The 24,750-nt window shown below is 38.7% G+C and overlaps 1 protein-coding gene across 7 annotated transcripts in view; it reads right to left on the bottom strand.

The window, feature by feature from the left end:
* Nucleotides 1–24,750, bottom strand: part of rpap2 (RNA polymerase II associated protein 2) — a 123,668-nt gene that overhangs the window by 45,583 nt on the left and 53,335 nt on the right. For 5 of the 7 annotated variants that reach the window (XM_069939231.1, XM_069939230.1, XM_069939229.1 and 2 more), the window contains exon 10: nucleotides 12,882–12,950. In XM_069939231.1, the coding sequence (XP_069795332.1) occupies nucleotides 12,882–12,950 (69 nt within the window). Of the gene's footprint in view, nucleotides 1–11,350; nucleotides 12,276–12,881; nucleotides 12,951–21,740; nucleotides 21,874–24,750 lie in introns of those variants that run through there. The other 2 variants (XM_069939234.1, XM_069939233.1) reach the window with 2 other exon arrangements.

Genomic DNA, 24,750 nt, shown 5'->3' with positions numbered 1-24,750 from the left:
TTGTGGCTGACGAGTCCGTTGCGGGACAGGCAGACACAGTTGCAGCGGTTGCAGGGGAAAATTGGTTGGTTGGGGTTGGGTTTTTCCTCCTTTGTCTTTTGTCAGTGAGGTGGGCTCTGCGGTCTTCTTCAAAGGAGGTTGTTGCCCGCCGAACTGTGAGGCGCCAAGATGCACGGTTTGAGGCGATATCAGCCCACTGGCGGTGGTCAATGTGGCAGGCACCAAGAGATTTCTTTAGGCAGTCCTTGTACCTCTTCTTTGGAGCACCTCTGTCACGGTGGCCAGTGGAGAGCTCGCCATATAACACGATCTTGGGAAGGCGATGGTCCTCCATTCTGGAGACGTGACCTACCCAGCGCAGTTGGATCTTCAACAGCGTAGATTCGATGCAGTCGGCCTCTGCCATCTTGAGTACTTCGATGTTAGGGATGAAGTCGCTCCAATGAATGTTGAGGATGGAGCGGAGACAACGCTGGTGGAAGCGTTCTAGGAGCCGTAGGTGATGGAAATATGGCATTAATAAATAAACTGTCAGAAAAACTCAGTGGGCCAAGTAGAATCCACGGAGGCAAAGTGATAGACAACATTGCAGATCAAGACCCTACATCAGGACTCAGGGTATAGAGGGAAGGTAAATAGCATATAGAAAAGAGAGGGAAGGGTGAAATAGAGGCTCATAGGAAATAGGTGAAACGGGATAAGAGAGGGATAAATCGATGGAACCAGGTTGGGGGGGGGGGGGTGCTAGACAAGGGAGAACTGGTCAGGATGGGAAAAGGAGCAAGGGTGGGTGTGGGGGTGAAGGTTGCCTAAAATAGTAAAGTTCAATGATCATATCATTGGTCTGTTGGCTACCCTGGCAGAAATTGAAGTGTTTTTAGTTTGTGTTTGGCAGAGAAGGACAGACAAATCAGTGTGTCCATATATCTCCTCCCTCATCACCATCCAGGGACTCAAATAGCCTTTCCAGGAGAAGCACAAGTTCAAATGAACCTGATCTATTGGATTTGGGGCTCATAACATTTGTGATACTAAGCGAAGATGAGGCAACCACCTTGCAGAGTGCTGACGCTCTATCCACAATAGCCATCTTGAGCTTCCGACTGCAAGTCATTTTCACTCCACTGCCATGTTGAGGCCAAATAGAAACTAGAAAGGCAGCACTTCATGATCTGCTTGGGTGGGTCACAGCCCAATGATTATGAACATTGAACTTTCCAATTTCAGGTACCCTTTTCCCTGTGTTCTTTTTCCATTCCCAAGTGTCCATCAGGGGCTCGATCCTTTCATTCACTGTTAACATCCCAACACCTTAATTACCTTGACTCATCCTTCTCCCCCCCCCACCCCCCCCCCCATATCTGGGTCCATTTATCACTGTTTCACCCTACCTTCCCTTGACTCGCTCAGTCCTGATTCAGGGTCTCAAACCGAAACGTTGATCATCCTCTTGCCTCCACTGATATTGCTCGACCTGCTGAATTCTTTCAGTGAATCATTTTTTGCATCAAGCTAATACTTCTTTTTCACTTTGGAAAAACAACATGATCACTAAAAAATGGGAACCAACTTTTATCACATCTGTGCGTGTGAATGGCTATTCAATATTCACCTTGAATGCTTTTTATCAGATGGTTACTAAATCAAGTTTACAGCAAACTAACTTGCAAGAATTAACCCGATTTTACATATCAAACACTGAATTTCATGATACTATCTATCTTCACTTAAATTTAACACAGATACCAGATTTTAGAATATTCATTATTCAGACAGCCTTCAGACTGCAAGTATTGGTCATTCAGAATCAACATTTAAGAGGCATCTGGACATGAGCACAATTATTTAGTTAATGATTATAGTGAAAGGAAAAAATATCTTCTGATAACCTCAAAATGTCGCAAAGGGCTTTGCAGTCAAAAAGAGTGTCATCAGTATTGCAACGTGTGAAATCTGGCTCACATTTGGAGCATAGCAAGGTTCCATCGTTGTAATGGAATTCTGATTTGAGTGATTGACTTTGGACAGTATATCGGGGGGAATCCCCAGAGTAATGGTATGGGACCTTTTCTCTGTTCCTCAAATAGGACAGCTGGGATTGTGATTTTGCAATTCTCTTGAAAGATGGCATTCTTGACGAAGAAACAATCTGGCACGTTTGCACTGAAGTATTAGCTTATATTCTGAATCTTCTGGATCAGAATAAAAATTCTATCAGCTGAACTCACTGATGTTCTACCTAGTACTTGATCATGTTTCCTTATTGGATAGTCATGAAAACGCCAATGAATAATGGCAATTTATTGAATATATTCAAAATCTCGGGTCTCCATCTTGATCAAAAGGGAGGAAAGTTTGTGTTAATCAACTTACTTCTGGAATAAGAGTTGGAATTTATGATCTTCAATATTTCAAGATTCCTTTATTGTCATGCAATAGTACAGAACAAGTAATATTACACAAAATTACCTTCTGCCTCATAAGGGAGTCCCTTCAAAGACACTGAGTGTCCATGGATTTGCCTCCAGCCCCCCAGCAACCTCTGCAACTGAACAAGACACCTGTTCAATCTATTGGCAACCCGAGAACCAGATCCATACTTCCAATATGATCTGGAAGCCTTCAGTAACTGAGGCCGTTCTGGAGCCCTTCATGCCCTCAGCACCCTCTCAAATCCAGGTTTCGATACCTGGTTCCCATGAGCCAGTTTTCAGTAATCTGTGAGGTACCCTGACTGCAAGTTAGTCACCTGGCTGTGTGAATCCTTCAGCTGCAGAGGCCCTCGCTGGTCACCTTTCCTGTATGGTCATTCCTTCTTTTTCTTCTTCTCCCTGTTTATTCAGTCCTGCACTGGACATTTGCTCTCTGGAGTCTGCAATTCCCCGTGACCGATGGTGAGCACAGGTGCCGCCATCTTGAGCACAGACCTCGCCGTCACAGTATTTTAAAATAGAACACCATCAGTTCCTTAACAGACCGTTTGAAGTCTGCATGGAGCCATTGGCATTAGCACCGGAAGGATGAATCGGTTGGTGCAATGCTGTGTCACCATTCTCCAAGGTTGGCACCAGCGGCACGTTGCTGTTACCTGCAGCTTCAGCAGCACCGCCATCCCCTTAAATATACTTCTAAAAATTCACTTAAAGGTTCAAAGGTACATTATCATTTCAATTTATTCCTGAATTATAATTATATTTTAAATAAGTGACAAATCAAGTTCTGGTGACAACTTGGAATTACATAGCACCTTCAATTAGCAAGTCTCCCATTGTACAGCAAAACATTTTCAGATAAAATTTGAGAAAAAAGCAGATATTAGGACATTAGGTAACAAAACTCAAATGAAACATTAAGGGAGGAAGGGCTAAGGCGGGGATGGTGTGGCTGGGAGATATTGCAAAGTAAGTATTTCAGAAGGTAATTCAAGTGAATAGAAATTACAGGCCTAAATTCCTGGCCATCAATGCTGAGACAATATAAAAACATAAGGAGTAGGCCATCCGGCCCATCAAGCCTGGTCACCATTCAAATCAATCATGGTTGATGATAGGCTCATCTCCACCTACCTGCCTATTTCCCATATCCTTTAATTCTCCTATGTAAAAATCTATCCAACTTGTCTTAAATTACTGAGGTGGCCTCCACTGCTTCAACAGGCAGAGAATTCCACAGATTCACCACCCTTTGGGAAAAGCAGTTCCTCCTCATCTCTGACCTAAACCTACTACCCTGAATCTTGAGGCTATGTCCCCTAGTTCTGGTCTCCCCTACCATTGGAAACAACTTACTTACCTCCATCTTATCAATCCTTTTTATAATTTTGTATGTTTCTACAAGATCCCTTCTCATTCTTCAACTATCAGCTCGAGCTATTCACTCATGCATTGCCAGACTGAGAGCACCTGCAAATTGGAGGAAAAATACCTCTGTTGTTCTGAGCACACTCCAACAAAAGGCATTAACATCAACTACTGCAATTTCTGTTAGCTCCCCTACCCCCTTCTATTCCTATGTCTCTTTCAATTTTCCGGCTCCTATTCTCCAGCTATGCATTCACAGAACTACCTACTCTCCTGCCCTCCTATGTCCAATTTGTCTTTTGTTCTGGGCTCCTCCCTGCTCTTTCTTTCCTTCCCCCTCAGCATTTTAATTCAGGAGCATGCCTGCTTTTTACTCATACCTTGAAGAAGGGCTCAGGCCCAAACGCCAGTTATATATCTTTACCTTCTATGGAAGCTATAAGACCTGTTGAGTTCCTCCAGCATTTCTGTTTTTTTTCACCAGATGAAATGCTATTTTTCAGCTTTTAACCATTTTAACAATTTATATTTCTACCAGTAGATTTGTGCACGGAACCCTATTGCAATTCCTTTAAAATTATATTACCTAGCTCATGTTAATCTCATGCTTTGCTTTGGAATTGTACGTGCTCAAATTCAAGGCCTTTTTGACAGTAATTTAATTAAAGTGCTCTCCATAATGTTTGAGACAAAGACATTTTTTCCTTAATTGGCCTCTGTGCACAGTTTTAAATTTGTAATTAAACAATTCACAGGTGATTAAAGTGCACATTCCAAATTTTATTCAAGGGCAGTTGTGTACATTTTGATTTGACCATATAGGAATGACAGCACTTTTTATACATAGCCCCTTCATTTCAGGGCATCATAATATTTGGAACCTAGCAATGGTATGAAGATTAAAGTTGTCATGTTTAGTACTTTGTTGCATATCCTTTGCATGCAATGACTGCTTGAAGTAAGTTTATGATTCAAAGACATCACCAGGTGCTGAGTATCTTGTCTGTTGATGCTGTGCTAGGCCTCGACTGCAACTATCTTCAGCTCCTCTGCTTGTTTTGGGGGCTTGTCCCCTTAAGATTTCTCTTCAGCGTATGAAAGGCAAGCTCAGTTGGATTTAGATCGGGTGACTGACGCCCATTCAAGAATTTTCCAGTTTTTAAGCTTTGAAAAACTCCTTTGTTGCTTCAACAGTATGGCTTGCTGTAGGATGAAGCACTGTCCAATGATTTTGGAGGCATCTGCTTGAACTTGAGGAGTTAAGATGTTTCCATACACTTCAGAATTCATTTTGCTACTCCCATCAGCAGTTACACCATCAATAAAGAAGTGCATCAGTACCTGCAGCAGCCAGACATGCCCAAGCTATAACAGCCCCACCACGTTTCACAAATGAGGTGCTATGCTTTGGATCTTGGGCAGTTCCTTTATGCCTCCACATTTTGACTTGCTGTCACTCTGACACAGGTTAATTTTGATCTCATCTGTCCATAAGACCCTTTTCCAGAATTTTACAAGCTCTTTCAAATACTTCTTGGCAATCTGCAATCTGCCATCCTGTCTCTGTGGCTAACTAGTGGTTTGCATCTTGCAGCATAGCTTCTGTTCAGGAAGTCTTTTGCAGGCAGTTGTCATTGAACACATCCACACCTGCCTTCATAAGAGTGTTTCTCATCTGTTGGACAGGCGTGTGGGGATTTTTCTTCATTATGTTATTTCTTCTGTCATCAGGCAGTGGAGTCTTCCTCGGCCTACCAGTTCCTTTAAGCCTTTAAGATTTCTTCCTTCTTAATGCTGTTCCAAACAATTGAGTTTGGTAGTTCTAAGGTTTGGGGATGTCTCTCCTTGTTTTATTCTTATTTTTCAGCCTTATAATGGCTTCTTGACTTTCACTGGTACAACTCTGGTCCTCGTGTTGAAGAATGGCAACTACAGACTCCAAATGTAATCAAAAGCTTAGAAGCTCTCTTATACCTGCACCAATGAAGCAATTAAACATACCTGAGTACTCACAAACACCTGTGAAGCCAAATGTCCTAAACATTATGGTGCCTTGAAGTGGGGAAACTATGTATAATAAATGCTGTAATTTCTACATGGTCAAAGCAAAATGTATAAAGTCTTTTTTGCATTTTAATCGCATGTGAATTGTTTGATTACAAATTTAAAACTGTGGAGCACAGGGGAAAGTAATGGAAAAAAGTATTTTTGCCCCAAACATTATGGAGGGCACTTGTATGCAGACAATTCTTTGAAGATTCTGGTCACTATTTAGAAACAGAAAATCAAACAACAGTCCAGCACTTAGAAAGCCATTCAGAACATTCAAATCTGCATTAGGTTTTACAAATGGCAGTTGTTTATTCCACTTCTCCACTCTTCTTCTGCTGTTCAAGCAGCTACTCCCTATCCCTTCAGTAAAGACACTCCATCACAAAATTATTTATTAGATCATTGGGAAAATGTTTCAACTTCATCTGTAAGCCTACAGTGAGTGTATTCAAATTATTTATGTAGCATTATATATAGAATAAGCTATCTATAGTAATTTTAGCATATGACATTGCAAAAATACCTGGGCCAATACAAGATGCACAATGAGAAATAGATTGTTTTTAATTGCCTGGTTATGGGCATTTAAAAAATCTTCAGACTAAAATTGAATTTTGATATTTTCCTTGTAGAGTACTTAAATTACATAGCCTTTATCTTGCATCTTACACACAGAAAATAGTGTTAAACAAAGAACATCCTGCAATTGAGATCATCCTGGAATCTATTCGGAAACCGTGTATGTCAGTTGAACATTGCCTCTTGTGTATATCTTCGAACACCAGAATTAACTGAAATGACTGATTGCTTTTGTCTTGTGATCCACATCATATGAACCATGTTTCAAGGGTACGTCCCAAAGCCAACACTCTACTCCCAGTACAGCACAACCACGCTCAAGCTTTTAGGTGAAAATCTTGGAGGATTAAAATCGAAGCTCTGTTGGCAAAATTGACCACATTTCATTGCCATCAGACATTTGAGACAAAAAAAATTAGCCAAGATATTTTCCAGGATAAGCACTTGAAAGCTTTCCATTAGCTTTCGCCTAGGGTGTATAATGCATGTACAGCAGGAATTCTACCAATGTTAAGCATTGAGGGAAAAAAAAACATTTTATAGTACCACGATATTGAAAGATGTATTAATCTCTATCATTTGGTCTTGCATATTGCTCACTCTATTTATATATGGATGCAGATCCAGAAGGGACTTTGAAATTTGCATTGGTGACAAATAAATACTTGATACATGGAATTTATAAAGCTTTTTACTAGATTAATGCAAGCTCCAAAATAAAGTTTGTCGGCACATATAAAGTGCAAAGTAACAATCAGTAAAAACTATAAAGAACTGCATTCAGCAGTACCTTGATTGTTTTCTGGATCTAAATATGTTATTTTATAACTGGTCATGGCTGAAATCACAGCAGTGAACAAAACAAATACTAGCATGACTTAATTTCTGTTTGCTGATGCTTTACAAAACCTATTCAAGTGTGTAAAAACATTAAATGCCTAAATTTACAGAAATTTGAAATACTGCTGTTCAATGGCTACCAATGAATGCCATGAAATTTGTTTTAGAAAATTTTAAAAATTCATAAGATCTGTTTCACAAATTAGCCATTCAGCCATATAAGTTAGTAGTAAAAATGACAAAAGATTTGTTCTTACAGTCGATTAAAAATTTATATCAAAGCATTCTAGCAAAGTTAATTTTGATGTTCTGATTTAATGACTCATTTGAAAAGTAGCTGGTTTTATAACATAGAGGCAAGACTTACTGAAGCCTTCACTAATACTTCTTCCCTGGGACAGGAAAAATGAAATAAAATGTCAGACTGAAGCAATATCAAGGATAGGAAATGCAATGCTGAGGATGCTGTGAAGATAGCCTGCAGCATATTTTGACCTGCAAACGTCGACTAAGAACATCTCCACCCAAGAAGTTCCACTGATCTGGCAGGTCCAAAGAGAATCATGGTGCAGCCTCAAGTAAGATTTCTACAATTCTATAATTCAAGTTGAAAATACCCAAACGGTTTGAAGGCTTCAACCTTGATGAAACTTTATTATTCTGACAGTACATTAAAAACCACCAGTGGTTTCTTTAAAAGGGAAGATTCATTTATTGCAGACACAGAATTTTAGCTGTGATTAGGCAGAGAGTGAACAGTTTTGTTTCATTAACTAAAGTAACAGTGATCCAAGGCTGCAATTATTTCCACCAATATAAAATACCATGAGACCGCAAGTCAATGCTGTCCATGATCTCTCAACATTAAAGTTGCAGAAGGTTATAGATAGATTAGGAGACTGGGCAAAATTATGGCAGATGAAATTTAACATAGAGAAATGTACAGCAGTGGAAACAAACAGGCAGAATACTATTTGAATGGGGTGAAAATTCACACCTCAGATGCTCAAAGGGCCCCGGGTGTCCTCATGCAAGGAAACCTAAAAATTAATGACCAGGTGAAATTGGTAGTGAAGAAAGCGGATGCTATGTTGGCCTTCATTTCAAGAGGAATAGTGTACAAGAGTAAAGAGGTGTTGATGAGGCTCTATGGGACACTGGTGAGGCCTCATTTGGAGTATTGTGTGCAGTTTCGGGCTCCCTATCTTATAAGGATGTGATGTTGTTGGAGAGGGTGAAGAGGAGATTTACTAGGATGATTCCCGGAATGCAGGGGCTAACGTATGCGGAGCGTTTGGCAGCTCTTGGGTTGTATTCATTGGAGTATAGGAGAGTGAGAGGAGATCTCATAGAGGCTTTTCGTAATTTGAAAGGTTTAGATAGGATGGATGCAGGTAAGATGTTTCCCTTGGTGGGTGAATCAGGACAAGGGGTCATAGCCTGAAAATGAGAGGCTATCCTATAAAACAGAGATTAGAAAGAACTTCTTTAGCCAGCGGGTTGTGGATCTGTGAAACTCACACCCGCATACAGCAGTGGAAGCCAGATCACTGGGAGTATTTAAACAAGAAATAGACAAGTATCTCATTAGTGAGGGCAGCAAGGGATATGGGGAAAAAGCCGGAAATTGGAACTAGTGTAGAGTGGTTTAGTGCAGTTTTACAGAACAGTCTCGATGGGCCTAGTGGCCTGCTTCTGTACCTTTGTCTTGTGATCTTGTGAACATTAAAATATGGGTGACAGTGGAACTGGAGTTATCTCAAGTGTTCAGCAGATTCCATCTAACTGTGTAAGATTAATGGTCTACAGAGTCATACAGTGTGGAAGTGGCCTTTTGGCCCATCTAGTCCATACTGACCAAGTTAGCCTTCTGAGCTATTCCCATTTGCTTGCATTTGATCCCTCTCCTTCTTGGCCTTTTTGATCCATGTATCCATCCAAATGCCTTTTGAATGTTATAATTGTACTTGCCTTTATAATTTACTCTGGCAGCTCATTCGAGATATGGACTAACCTCTGGGTCAAATCCATTCCCCTTCACCTTAAACTATGCCCTCTAGTTCTAGATTAATCTAAACTAGGAATAGATTGTGAGCAATCCCTTTATCCATATCCCTCATAGTTTTATAACTCTCTGTCACCCCCTTAGCCTCCTACATGCTACTGAAACCTCTCTCTATAACTCAAATCCTCAGTAACATCCCAGTGAACCTCCTCTGCATCCCTTCTAACTTATTGATATCCTTCCTCTAGCTAGGTTACCAGAAATCTGTATCACCAATGCATTATATGGCTGTTGTCTCAAAATAATGCCACAGATGTTACCATAACAAGCAATTGTTGTTATTCATTCTCACCTATAATTTTTTTCTCTAGACTCTGAATGCATCTAATTATAATTCATAATTTATGTTCCTTACATTTGTAGATTCACGTATCTCTGTACCAGCTCTTATTCTCAACTGGAGTGGAGTTTCTTCCAGTATTCACAATTATTTAGGCTTTATTCAGCAATTTCTGGCATTAAATTGCCAACACTGACCATGGACCCACTTAAACTGTATCCAGATTAATATGCAAATTCAGCAAATAAACGGCAAAGAGAAATATAGCATCATTATGAAAAGGGCAAAACATTTGTAAAATGACCAGCAAGCTTGTAATGTGCAACTAGCATGCATTTCTTAAACCCTCACGTATCAGGACAACTTTGTAAGTTTACCACTATATGATTAATTGATGAAATAGTGTCACTATTTTAATTTTACTCCACAAACTTACTTGAACTAAGCTTTATAGTTTCTTAAAAGAGGACTTCAGGAGGACCAGGAAGAACCACCCTCCACTACACAACAATAACTCTGTAGTGGAGAGAGTGAAAAGCAGCAAGTTTCTTGGAGTTTCACTTGTCTAGTAACCTATTGTGAATACACAACATCTCTTCATCTATCAGGAAGGTGCACCACCAACTGCACTTCCTGAAAAGACAAACAGGCAAGGCCCTGGCCACCATCTTGTCTAGTAACCTATTGTGGACACACAACATCTCTTCACCTATCAGGAAGGTGCACCACCAACTGCACTTCCTGAAAAGACAAACAGGCAAGGCCCTGGCCACCATCTTGTCTAGTAACCTATTGTGGACACACAACATCTCTTCACCTATCAGGAAGGTGCACCACCAACTGCACTTCCTGAAAAGACAAACAGGAAAGGCCCTGGCCACCATCTTGTCTAGTAACCTATTGTGGACACACAACATCTCTTCACCTATCAGGAAGGTGCACCACCAACTGCACTTCCTGAAAAGACAAACAGGCAAGGCCCTGGCCACCATCTTGTCTAGTAACCTATTGTGGACACACAACATCTCTTCACCTATCAGGAAGGTGCACCACCAACTGCACTTCCTGAAAAGACAAACAGGAAAGGCCCTGGCCACCATCTTGTCTAGTAACCTATTGTGGACACACAACATCTCTTCACCTATCAGGAAGGTGCACCACCAACTGCACTTCCTGAAAAGACAAACAGGCAAGGCCCTGGCCACCATCTTGTCTAGTAACCTATTGTGGACACACAACATCTCTTCACCTATCAGGAAGGTGCACCACCAACTGCACTTCCTGAAAAGACAAACAGGAAAGGCCCTGGCCACCATCTTGTCTAGTAACCTATTGTGGACACACAACATCTCTTCACCTATCAGGAAGGTGCACCACCAACTGCACTTCCTGAAAAGACAAACAGGAAAGGCCCTGGCCACCATTTTGTCTATTAACCTATTGTGGACACACAACATCTCTTCACCTATCAGGAAGGTGCACCACCAACTGCACATCCTGAAAAGACAAACAGGCAAGGCCCTGGCCAACATCTTGTCAACCTTCTACAAGAACTCTATTGAGAGCTTCCTGTCCGCCTACAATCACAATGTGGTATAGTTGTTGCAGAGAAATGGATAGGAAGTCAATCCACAGGACTATAAGAGTGGCAGAGGATAACTAGGTTCCATTCCCCCCTCCTCCCCCCCCCCCAAACCAACGTGATATACCAGGATGGTTGTCTGAATCATTGAAGACACCCATTCCATCCCCACACACCACCTTTCAGCTACTCCTGTCAAAAAAGAGATACAGAAGTATCAGACCCAGCACCACCAGGGTGAGGAACAGCTTCTTCCCACAGACAGCAAGATTGCTGCATGACCAAAGGAACTGCTTACATTATCCTCCCAAGACTTTTATATTAAAAAAAATATTTATTTATTTGTATATGTGAATACTTGTCCTGCATATGTATTGTTTGTCTGTATGTGCTATATCTGTTTGTGTGTCTACATAACTTGCACTGTATTTTGCTATTTCATCAGCTTGTACTCATGCAATTAGATGTCAATAAACTTGATGAGTAGAACATTAACCAACGTGCAGAAAACAGTATACATATGCAATTGTCCTATTTTTACAAATAAACAAAACAATTACAGTAAAACCTCGTTAGAACGCAGTAGTTGGGGCCAAGATTTCATACAACGTTACAGCCAAGTCACGGAACAGATGCATACATGTCATGATTCAGGAAGCAGGAAAACAGAATACTGTGACTCAAACCCTATAATAAGACCTTTAAACTCCACATATTAACATACACATCTTGTAAATGAGTCATGAGTGTCCATTTTTGAGTTTGTGGCTGTTAACCAGGCATCCTAAAATCAATGTTTGGGGTCCACAGACACCCGCACTATAACCAATTCCGCGGATTAACGAATCGCGTTCTAATGAGGTTTCACTATATTACATTGGCCAAATACAGTGATTTATGATTAAGCAATTTTCAGAATTCTGTATTACAAAAATATACTTAATGCTTATATGCTGCAATATTATGAATCTCATTCTTAAAGCTTAGTTGATTCAATTATAATTCAACAATAAAAATCTGTTTTAGAGACTTATTCTTGTTTATTTCGGATTTTCCCTCAACTGGACTTTTATGCATCTAGATATAATATAAATATATTTATCAATATAACAGTAACATCATTTTAAAGTATTATGAACTATTCTGTACACAAAAACCCAGAACCGCACCTTTTAGAGAAAAGGGATTACAGTTTTCCTTGACAGCTTCAATTTGGACAAACTAGTGGTTACTAAAATAAGCAAAGACTGGAAAACATTAGTTGAGGATGTAGTTGAGCCTAGATAAAATGTCTCAAAAAAAAAAGAGATTAATCATAAAATGGGTATTGGTTTTCAAGACCACAGGCTGGAATAAATAAGACCAAATCCATGACAACAGAGTGGAAAAAATTCTAGAATTTCATATAATGAAAAATATCAAAGTTACTTAATTTTCTAAAATAAAAATCTTTCGTACGTGCACTTTACCCATGAACTATCTTACGTTATTCTATCTAATTTCTATAGTGATTACAGCAAAATCCATCACCGTCTATGTTCTTTAATGGATTATTGATAAAGGTGAAGTCTTCACCCTTTTAAACCCCATTCTTGGACTCTACTAATCATTTACCCAATCTTAACTCTTTTCAAGGACATATTATCACAACCTCTAAACAAAAATAACATTGTTAACACTTACACCGACAGCAGCACAACTGCAATTAAAGTCCACTCTGGAGTTCTGTGAATAATGTTTGTGTTGGTCAATCTGGAAAACAATTACAAAAATATTATCAGCTAGATGAGGTCAAGTTCAAATGGTGACATATCCTTTTTTTGGCTACCTTTGCACACTGAATATAGAAAAAAAATTCATTTTTCCCCAATTTTTTTAGACCTTAAGCCACATATTTCCTCGTCCTAACCACGCACAAGGGCATAGTTTTACTGAGATAAAGTAGCTCCCATAGACACATACACAATAGTGGAGAAACTCAGCAGGTCAAGCAGTATCCTTTATATAGCAAAGGTAAGAAAAATACATAACCGACATTTTGAGCTCTTCATCGAGGTACAGAAAAATGTCGGCAGGCATCCAAGCAAAGGAGTGGGGAGGGTGGGGGGGGGGAAAGGTGTGGTTGCAAAGGCAGGAGGTGGAGGTACAGGAGGTGGAGAAGGGAGGGAGGGGACAGCAGTGATCAAGGGGAGGAGGGGTGGTTAGGTGAAGGAAGGGGGAAGGGAGGAAGGAGAACTGGAAAGGGGAAGGGAAGGAGGGAGGGGGAAGAGGAGAGCAGGTTAGTAGAAACCAGAAAAGTTGATGTTAATGCCTTCTGGTTGGAGATTCAGCACATAATCCAGGGAAACATGTACTACTGGATTGGAAATGTGAAGCATTAATAAATTTAAAAAAAATACATCAGGTAATATGGCAAATAGTCTAGATATAGACTTATTTCTCCCAATACAAATCAATTTTCAAATGATAATTCATTTTTTTAATTCAAGATCATGATGGAACAGAATCACCAAAAATTTGAAGATTGACATTTGGATGGTTCTTACCCTACTATTCTTGGGTATTTTCTATAATCAAAGCAGCAGAAGCAACGAGAATCAAAGATCAAATCTTGCAGGTTTGTGTCAAAGTTGAATGTGTTGCTATTTCCATATTGGGAAATAAATGAAGCATGATACCAATAACTAGATAACTGCACCTGTGGCTGATATTCACATTGCAAATTGTTGATTTAGGGATCAATTCACTCAAGCTCAACATTCAGATCAACCACTTGATAAAATGCACAATGCTTTGTGAGCTAAATCACAATACTAAATCTTTAGTATTTTGCTATACAATTTTTTGAATATTTGAGATTTAAATTTTAAATTTAGGTTTTACATTTAGACATACAGCACAGTAACAGGCCTCTTTGGACTATGAGCCCGTGCCACCCAATTACACCCAATTGACCAATGGTACCTTTTGAACTTTGGGAGGAAACCAGAGCACCCAAAGGAAACCCACGCAGACTCAGGAAGAACGTACAAACTCTTTAGAGGCAGCACGGGATTCAATCCATGGTTGCACTAAGCCACTACGATAATTGTGCCAATTCAACAAAAGGCAGGTACCTGCCAGCACTTTAAAGGGACACCATAAATATCACAAGTGAAAATGTTCAAAGTGTCACACAATTTTCCAATTAAATATTAAAAATTGGAAAATATACGTAGATTTGGGCCTCTTTAATGACACCCTCTCAGTGTAAGTGCTGAGATAGTCCTCTCAGTAATTTGTAGGGTAGAAGTCAACATAAAATGATCAACAAGTTCAGAAAAATTGTTGAAAATTTAAAAAAACTATTCATTTAAAAAAAAAATTGGATTTATTTGTTTGGCAAGCAATCCAGAGTTTAACATGGCAGTGTGCAACTGAAAAGATCATCAACTCGACTCCAACATTTATCAAGGATTTAACAAATAACATTTGTCTACTTTTGAGATTTTTTGGATTAATTTTTAAATAATCTCTCAAAAAGTGAGCAAATTTGTCGCCCGCATTTGAAGAGGCTGTACCTGGAAACATCAAACCAAATGAATGACAGAATCATCTTGACAACCTATTCAATTGCAACAACATTGTTAATCTGTCATGAGATATAATGAAAGCGACAGCTTAAATTCACATGGGGTAATGGTGGAAAATACTTGTGAAAGCATCTTTATTCCTGTGCTCTACAAGGATTCATTATTGATTGCAGCATGGGGAAGTGACATTCTTCTATATAAACCATAGAATGCAGCTTGCTGTGTCAATTAACTGAATCTCTTTTCAATTTGATTTGTAGCAAATTCACACCTTGTATATTGCTATCAAGAAACGTTTACAAACCAAGCAATGAGAGTCGAATGATTTTCTCAACTCCACCTATGTAGATCTGCACTTACATTAACATCAGCAGGCTGTTCAAAGACTATGTAGTGAAGCTTCTCCAAACAAAAACCTTTTGCTCAGTCACTGGTCCCAGAGCAACCACCTGTCACAGTGCAATCATCTTATTGTGGCTGTATTAAAAGGAGGCCTAAAAGCATACAGCACACAGGTGTGGCGCATTTATGTATGTAGTAGTAGACAAAGGTCAGTCATTTTTAAAGCAAACTGTGCCTAAGGAGCAGATTCTTAGATGAACGATGCTTTTATTACAGGGACAAGTGCAAAATAAGCAACAGTGGTATATTTAATCTAGACCCCAATAATGGTTAACCGGAACAGTATTAAAATTGGCACCTGAGGAAAAGGAGAACATTTCTACAGGGAAAGTAAGAAGGTATAATCATTAGTCTGTGCTTAATGTAATGACAAAGCATGAATGATCTATAGTACATAAAAAGCTATCACAACTTTCCATTACCCATCACTATAGTACACCATGAGGGGGAATCTTTGATAATCTAAACTTACTTTCACATGTGTTACGGGGTATATTATATATACATGTGTGTCTTTAAAAGAGATAGATTGTGGGGGTTTAGTGTGTATATCACCACAGAGTAGCACTTCATAAAAGGCATCTCATTTAAAATGAAAGCACTTTGTTGAAAGTGAGACATTGAGGCACCAGTGCCTTTGCAAAGACAATGAAACTACTTTGGAAGGAACTTCAGAAGCAGGTGCAAATAAACAGTCCAGGCTCAAAGTACTGATAAGATCTTTTCAGGATTGGGTTTGGACCTTGGGGAGGTGTTCTAGTTTTTACAAGCAGAGAGAGAGAGAGAGGAAAGAACAAACAGGATTTCTCTTGGAGAGAGAGAGAGAGAGAGAGAGAGGGAGAGAGAGAACTGTGTTCTGCAGTAGCTTTTGGAGGCTGCAACATGGCAAACTGGCAGGCTTGTTGAAAACCCCACTTTGAAGACAGGTTGTGAGTTCTGAGTTCAGCCTGTTCAAAACCCTTGTAGTCCTTACAAGAGGAAATGGCTGGCTAGAGTGTTTCTCCTGAACTCTGTGGTGACCTGGAAGAAGAAGTTATCATTTGGAAAACCCATGATGGGGCAAGTTTCTTCAGCAAGACACTGAAGTCAGTTTGTTTGTGTGTCCAATGAGCAACAAATTTCTCTGAAACCGACAGGAACCTTCCTGAGTGGTAACCATTTACTTTTAAGCTCCAGAGCATGGTGGAAATTTATAAATGTTAAATTCTGTGCACAGAATAAGAATTGCCTGATACCGGTGAATTTGGAGGAATGGGAAGTGAGATTAGACTGTGAGTCAAAGAACTTCCCTGAACATATACACATTACATACACATGTGCTTAAAATTAGAAGGGAGTTAAGTTAGTAATAATTTAAAGTTTGATCCTGTTTTTATGTTTAAAGAAAATTAAAAGCAACTTTTGTTTAAGTAACCATTTGTCTTGGTGAATTTCTATTGCTGCTGGGATTTGGGGCCCTCTGGACTCGTAACACAAGTGAATTTTTCAATAATGTTTTCAAACTTGATGTGAAGCACATCTGGATTTTGCTTATAGTTAATGGAATAAACTTAACATTTGGCATGAACTAGAGCAACTTTTCCAAGTTAGTATGGGGTAACCTCTTCACAAACTTGGAGTGTTATGTGCAGTTCTGGTAATAGGAAAGATACCATTAATTTGAATGAATTTATTGTCATATACATTATGCAATGTACATATGCATTTAAATTTTTAATTGCTGCAGCCAAACAGCTAGTTCAAGAAACAAAAAGTGGCAGACAGGCCACTGGTGGTGCTATTGTTTATGAGGATAGTAGGGGGATTTTCAGAAGCCTGTCAGCTAATGGTTAAAAAAAAGTTCTTGAAAGTAGGTGATGGTCCTCAGGATTTTGTACCTACTTCCCAAAAATAGTATTGAGAAAAAGTTGTGAAGGCCTTCTTTATAATGTTGACTCAACGCACTAAACACTGGAGAAACTTAGAGGATCAAGAAGCATTTTGAGATGACCCATTGAGTTCCTGTTTTATATGTTGCTCCAGTTTTCTAGCATCTGCAGTCTTGCTTGCTTGCCTGATGATACCTTCTTGAGGAAGTACTTCACATAGATGTCTTCAGTGAATGTGCCTTGGCACTCGAAGTACCAAACCAGGCTACGATGTAACCAGTTAATACTGTACTTCCCACAGTGCTCCTGTAGAAGTTTGAAAGAGTATTTGACAACATGCCAACTCTCCTCACATTTCTTAGAAAGTAGATGCATTTGTGTGTCTTCTTTAAGGTTGCCTCAAATTTGCTTCTGATATATGAACTCCCAGAAAAAAAATCCCTCTCCACCTCATCAACAGGTGCTGGTCCCTTCGGCCTCCTCATCCTAAAAACCACAGTAAGCTCCTTCATCTTGGTGGTGTTGAGAGTACGATTGATGTTCTGGCAACTCCCAATCAGATTCTCTACCTGACTCATTATTTACTGTTATTTGACCAATAATAGTGTTGCTGTCAGCAAATTATGGATTGTGTTGGAGCCGAACTTGACCACAATCATGAGTTCATAAGAGAAAAGAGCAGGAATTAAGATGGAAAGGGTGCAGAAAAGATTTACAAGAATATTATCAGGATTAGTTAGATCGAATTATTTGAAGAAGCTGGAGTTTTTCTCCCTGGGATAGAGGAAACCTTAGAGGTTTATAAGGAAAATAATCAATCTTTTTCCCCAGGTATGGAAAACTAAAGCTAGAGGACAGAGATTCAGTGTGAGAGGAAAAGGTTTAAAAGAGATCTGTGGGGTAGTGGATATCCAGAGCAAACTGCCAGAGCAAGTAGTAGCGGCAGGTAAAGTGTAATTTTTAAAACAAATTTAGACAGCTCCATGGATAGAAAAGGATTACAGGGATATGGGTTGAACGCAGGTAGATAGGACTAGCTTGGTCAGTACAGACAAGTTGGGTCGAGCGACCTGTTTCCATGCTGTAGACTCTACAATAACGTTTATAGGAGAGCTTCAGACAAATTACAGTCAAAAATCAGAATTCTGCCTATTCCTTGAAGAAGGCTCAGGCCCGAAACGTTAGCAATATATCTTTGCTTTTTATGGATGCTGAAAAGACTGGCTGAGTTCCCCAAAACCTGTAGATTTTCCAGTTTTTCCTCTTCATCCTCATGCATTTCTCCAATCTCAAGTTACTACAAGATTCTCTTGTTGCTCTTTCAACCCTATTCTCAATAATATGCTCAATCATAACAACTATTTACGATCATTCTCAACCTGCATCGTCCCACTACCCCTTCAAGTCTGTCACCCTTTGTTCTCTCAATTCTTGCAAACTGCTACCTTGATTTCTTTTGCCATTAAACTAAGATAATTTTTTTGTACATCTAAACAAACACAGCAGAAGTTTCTTCATTTCTTGTTAGATAATTTACTTTTCTTTTCCTTATTAATTATTGGTCCTCTTTTCCTTTTGATTCCATCCCCTCCCCAAATCCTCAGGCTTACTGTTTTAATTGCACCTCTTCCATTGATCTAATACTATCTTTAATTTCTTGTAAGCTGGATCAACTTTATTGCTGTGCTTTTATACCTTAATGGGAAATATACTTTTAAACAATGTGATAATTCTTTAAATGTTACCCATTTGTTGTCTATTATCATAAGCTTTAATATAGTTTTCCAATCTCCTACAGGGTCCAACATGCATCATTTGCTTTATTCAGATTCAAGACCTTGATTTCAGACGGAATTTAATCATTTTCAATCTTTATATAAAATTTTATCATAATAATCACAGTTCCCCTGAGGCCCCTTGCTATCAGATTTTAATCAATCCTTTCTTGCTGCACAATACCAGATCCAAAACAGACTGTTAACTTGTACAAATCTTGAAAATCCATTTAGAGTTAATTAAATTGTACTCCACACTACCAGCTTGCTTATTTTGCCAACAGATTAGAGTCCCATGCTGATGGTGCCACATAGACCACAGCAACAGGGGATTTCATTTCTTTTAACCTTGATACAGAGATTTCAACAGAGTCTTTAGGACTCACAAAGTGCAGAGAACAGTATCTATTCCCCTAACGATTCTAAAACATAAATAGAAAATGCGGGTTAAGTTGCACTTTTTCTTGCAACCACAGGTATTGCAGCATTTGTCCTTTCACATCATCCCTTTCCACCATCCAAGGAATCAAACAGTCTTTCCAGGTGAAGCAGTGATTCACTTGCTCTTCCAACTTGGTGTTCTGTGTTTGGAGATCACAATGTGATTTTCTATGGACTGGAGAAATCAAATGTATGTTGAATGATTGCTTTATGAAATACCAGCTTTCAGTCAGCAGAGATGACCCTGAGCTTCCTATTCCCGGTCGCTAATTCCTCATCCAACTTCATTCTGAACTGCCACAGTGAGGCCCAATGCACAATTGAGGAACACCATCTCATTTTTCATCTGGGTACAGTATTGAATTCTCAACAGGGAACTTGATTTCTTGGTCTGTATCAGTCATCTTTTTACTTTACAAGCTCAACATTTTTCCCCCTCCCTGGGAATGCAGGACATAATCAGTGAGATTTACCTCTGGATTTAAATTGATTCAAGAATCTCACATATTGACTTGCATCATGAGGTGCAATGAATCCTAAAGTAAATAAATGATGCAAACTAAACCATAATTATTACAGTTTGCAAATAAATGACTGATATTTGATTTAAAGGCTGGATCATGCAACCATGATTTTGTATCTTAACCTCATTGCTCCATTCCTTATTTACCTAGTTTATATCTACCCTTCAAATATTTTCAATGTGAATTTTATCATTTTTGATCGATGTTAGGAACATAATGTTACTGGTGACCTTGTACACTGGGCAAGTGGCTAAATTCCTCAAAAATTACACAATTTTCTGTAATGTGAAGTTGTATCATCTGTGCATATGTCAAAAAACTTTTTTCCCTTCACATAAATTCCACAAGAGCTAATTTTATTCTGCATCTCAAATTTTTGGATAATGATTTAGGAATTCTGCAAAGATGAATTCCGTTACCCAAATTAAATCTCTCAGTTTTTTCTTAACAACTGCTAGCAGGCACCTGGAGACTTGCTGAGAGATCTGTGCTAGGTTCTCTGGGGCATCTTCAGTCCATTTCTCAGCTGCACAGACAAAATAAAAACTTAACTGAAAGGAGTTGAACTGTGTCTTCTCTCAAAGGCAGTGAAGCAGAAAACTGCTATTGCTAAATCTGTTTTTTTTTGTTTCCCAAGTGCATTAAGAAAATTATTTTCTATCCAAAGGATAAATAGCATTGTGATGGAGTAAAAAAAAGTGGTTACAATTATCTTATATTTAAATACAGTTCAAATGAACTATGCTGTTTGAAAAAGGGCAAGTTTGTAAACATTCCAACAAAGTCATTTTAGGATATATTAAAATTGAACTCGTTAGGATACATTGAGGAACTTAGTAAATTAGCATGAAACTCAAAAAAATGTTTACATTTAATTTTTCTTGTACATAAATGAATGAAGGCAAAAAATCCTATTAACGCAAAGTAACACTAACTAGTTCTAAGGTGCCAAATTCCATGCTTTTGATCGACATAATTAAATCATGATTAATGTGCAATATATTAAAATGGTTCCCTGAAATTAAATCTAGGTAACGTATTATGCTTATTTGAACTATAAAATTAGATGATTTATTTTCACGACAAAGTAGAAAATTGATTGGTAGGAGTCATTTTTATTTTACTATTTTCCAGTCTCAGGCAACTTTCAGCAGGAGACTCTGCATCCAAAATTCATGGCATGGTGGTAGCTACTGCCTCATGGTTCAGTAATGCAGGTCTAAGCCCAGTTAGGAAGCAGCACCAAATCACTGACAGTCACTGTCTGCAGCTAGTTGAGAAATTTATTTTGAATCCTTACACAGTGATGGATCCTGAGGTAAGAACTTACCACAACTAGTAAGATTCATTGCAATAAAGAATATAAAACAAAGGCAGATATATATCATTCAGATACAGCAAGAAATGTGTTAATTAAAGCAATATTTCATAATTTAAAGGGCAAGGAGTTGAATTGTAGGACAATCTATTGATGATTTCTTTGGCTTGGCTTCGCGGACGAAGATTTATGGAGGGGGTAAAATGTCCACGTCAGCTGCAGGCTCGTTTGTGGCTGACAAGTCCGATGCGGGACAGGCAGACATGGTTGCAGCGGCTGCAGGGGAAAAATGGTTGGTTGGGGTTGGGTGTTGGGTTTTTCCTCCTTTGCCTTTTGTCAGTGAGGTGGGCTCTGCGGTCTTCTTCAAAGGAGGTTGCTGCCCGCCGAACTGTGAGGCGCCAAGATGCACGGTTTGAGGCGAGATCAGCCCACTGGCGGTGGTCAATGTGGCAGGCACCAAGAGATTTCTTTAGGCAGTCCTTGTACCTTTTCTTTGGTGCACCTCTGTCACGGTGGCCAGTGGAGAGCTCGCCATATAACACGATCTTGGGAAGGCGATGGTCCTCCATTCTGGAGACGTGACCCACCCAGCGCAGCTGGATCTTCAGCAGCGTGGACTCGATGCTGTCGACCTCTGCCATCTCGAGTACTTCGACGTTAGGGATGAAAGCGCTCCAATGGATGTTGAGGATGGAGCGGAGACAACGCTGGTGGAAGCGTTCTAGGAGCCGTAGGTGATGCCGGTAGAGGACCCATGATTCGGAGATTTATTTGTCTGACAACATCATATGACAGTATATCCAAATAGAGTCCAAAAAATTACATAAAATAATTTGTAAAATAAACATTAATAGTTGCAACACTGCACACCGAATTTGTTCCTTAGAGATAACTTGTGATTATTTTTGTAATTTCTAAACTTCTTGTGTCAGAAGGGCCTGCTACTGTGCTGTATGCCTAAATAAATTTAAAAAAGATTATAAAATTAAAAAGGGAACATCTTTGATGCATAAAATTATCCTGAAGTGTTTTAAACAAAAACATCAACAATTGATCAAATGATTGACTGCAAGGTTAGGTAGTGTTGAGTGATGAGGAGAAAATGGGCTGGGAAACTGAAGGAATTGCTGCCAACAGTAGAACAATAGAATAGAGCAAACACTGGAGTCAAAACTTGGTCAAATGCACAATATGGTAGGGGTGCAGAAGATGACAAAAACTCCATGGGAAAATAAAATGAGACTGTATATGTTTGAAAAGGAAAAAGTGTGTATCATGGTTAATGTGGTTTATGGTGTGAAAAATAAAAAAAGGAAAATAAAATGATTACATTTGAACGAGAGAATAAATGTTTTAATTTTGGGGGGCCCAAAACCATTCATGATAAATCATTAGTTAAATGTTATAGACACAGAACTCTGAAGCAGGTATAGGCCCTTCAGTAGGATCAGTGTTGATATTTTATCTCTGCACTACCCCATATCTTTTAATTTTCATCATATCTAAAAATCCTTTGCGTGAACTAGTTACTTCCATGTCAGTCCTGAATTTCTGGGTCCTTATTTTGAGGCATTTTCTGGGGGGGGGGGGGGGGGGGGTGGAAACAACAACTCTGCATCTACTCTTTTTTTTTATTTTTTATTTTTCACACCATAAACCACATTGACCAAGATACATACATTTTCCTTTTCAAATATATACAGTGTCATTTTCTCCCCCCTCCCTCCTCCCATCCCACCCTCCCTACCTCCCCCCCATTCATTTAAAGTACAGAATCTAAGATACATTAAACCAGTCAAACAATGTTGTCATTCAATAAAAATAAACAAGAAATTCCACTGAGTCAATTCTTTTCATTTCTTTCTCCTTTCGTTATTTTAGGTGGTGAGGAAAAACCCAACACCCAACCCCAACCAACCAATTTTCCCCTGCAGCCGCTGCAACCGTGTCTGCCTGTCCCGCATCGGACTTGTCAGCCACAAACGAGCCTGCAGCTGACGTGGACTTTTACCCCCTCCATAAATCTTCGTCCGCGAAGCCAAGCCAAAGAAAGAATTTTCTTTGGTAGATGTCCCCGGTAGGTTTTCTCTATTGTGTTTCATGTATGGCTCCCATATTTGTTCAAATATTTCAATATTATTTCTTAAATTATATGTTATTTTTTATAATGGAATACATTTATTCATTTCTATATACCATTGTTGTATTCTCAAATTATCTTCTAATTTCCAGGTTGACATAATACATATTTTTGCTACGGCTAGAGCTATCTTAACAAATCTTTTTTGTGCACCATCCAAATCAAGTCCAAATTCTTTGTTTTTTATGTTACTTAGGAGGAAGATCTCTGGGTTTTTTGGTATATTGTTTTCTGTTATTTTATTTAATATCTGGTTTAGATCTTCCCAAAATTTTTCTACTTTCTCACATGTCCAGATTGCATGAATTGTTGTTCCCATTTCTTTTTTACAACGAAAACATCTGTCAGATACTGTTGGGTCCCATTTATTTAACTTTTGAGGTGTAATGTATAGCCTGTGTAACCTCGTGTTTATTGTATTTCTCATAGTTCCAGAGCATAACTTCTCCCATGTTTCCTTCTTTATCTTTATGTTTAAATCTTGTTCCCATTTTTGTTTAGTTTTACCATTTGTTTCCTCATTCTCCTTTTCTTGCATTTAATATACATATTTGTTATAAATATTTTGATTATCATTGTATCTGTAATCACATATTCAAAATTACTTCCCTCTGGTAACCTCAGACTGCTTCCCAATTTGTCCTTCAAGTAGGATCTCAGTTGGTAGTATGCCAACACTGTATCTTGAGTAATATTATATTTATCCTTCATTTGTTCAAAGGATAGTAATTTATTTCCTGAAAAACAATTTTCTATTCTTTTGATCCCTTTTTTCTCCCATTCTTTAAAGGAAAGGTTATCTATTGTAAAAGGGACTAACTGATTTTGCATCAGTATTAGTTTTGGTAATTGATAATTTGTTTTATTCCTTTCTACACGAATCTTCTTCCAAATATTGAGCAGATGATGTAATACTGGAGAACTCCTACGTTGTACCAATTTTTCATCCCATTTATATAATATGTGTTCAGGTATCTTTTCCCCTACTTTATCTAATTCTAATCTAGTCCAATCTGGCTTTTCCCTTGTTTGATAAAAATCTGATAGGTATCTTAATTGTGCGGCTCTATAATAATTTTTAAAGTTTGGCAGTTGTAAGCCTCCTTGTTTATACCATTCTGTTAATTTATCTAGTGCTATCCTCGGTTTCCCCCCTTTCCATAAAAATTTCCTTATTATTTTCTTTATCTCCTTGAAGAATTTCTCTGTCAAGTATATTGGCAATGCCTGAAATAGGTATTGTATCCCTGGGAAAATGTTCATTTTAATACAGTTTATCCTTCCTATTAGTGTTAGTGGTAAATCTTTCCAACGCTCTAAATCGTCCTGTAATTTTTTCATTAGTGGATAATAATTGAGTTTATATAGATGGCCGAGGTTTTTATTTATTTGTATACCTAGGTATCTTATTGCTTGCATTTGCCATCTGAATGGTGATTCCTTCTTAAATTTTGAGAAATCCGCATTATTCATTGGCATTGCTTCACTTTTATTTGCGTTAATCTTATAACT

This window comes from Narcine bancroftii, chromosome 5 (genome assembly GCF_036971445.1).
Source record: "Narcine bancroftii isolate sNarBan1 chromosome 5, sNarBan1.hap1, whole genome shotgun sequence".
Lineage (NCBI taxonomy): Eukaryota > Metazoa > Chordata > Chondrichthyes > Torpediniformes > Narcinidae > Narcine > Narcine bancroftii.
Note: the sequence above shows the minus strand (reverse complement) of the source record. Positions and strands in the feature narration are given on the sequence as shown.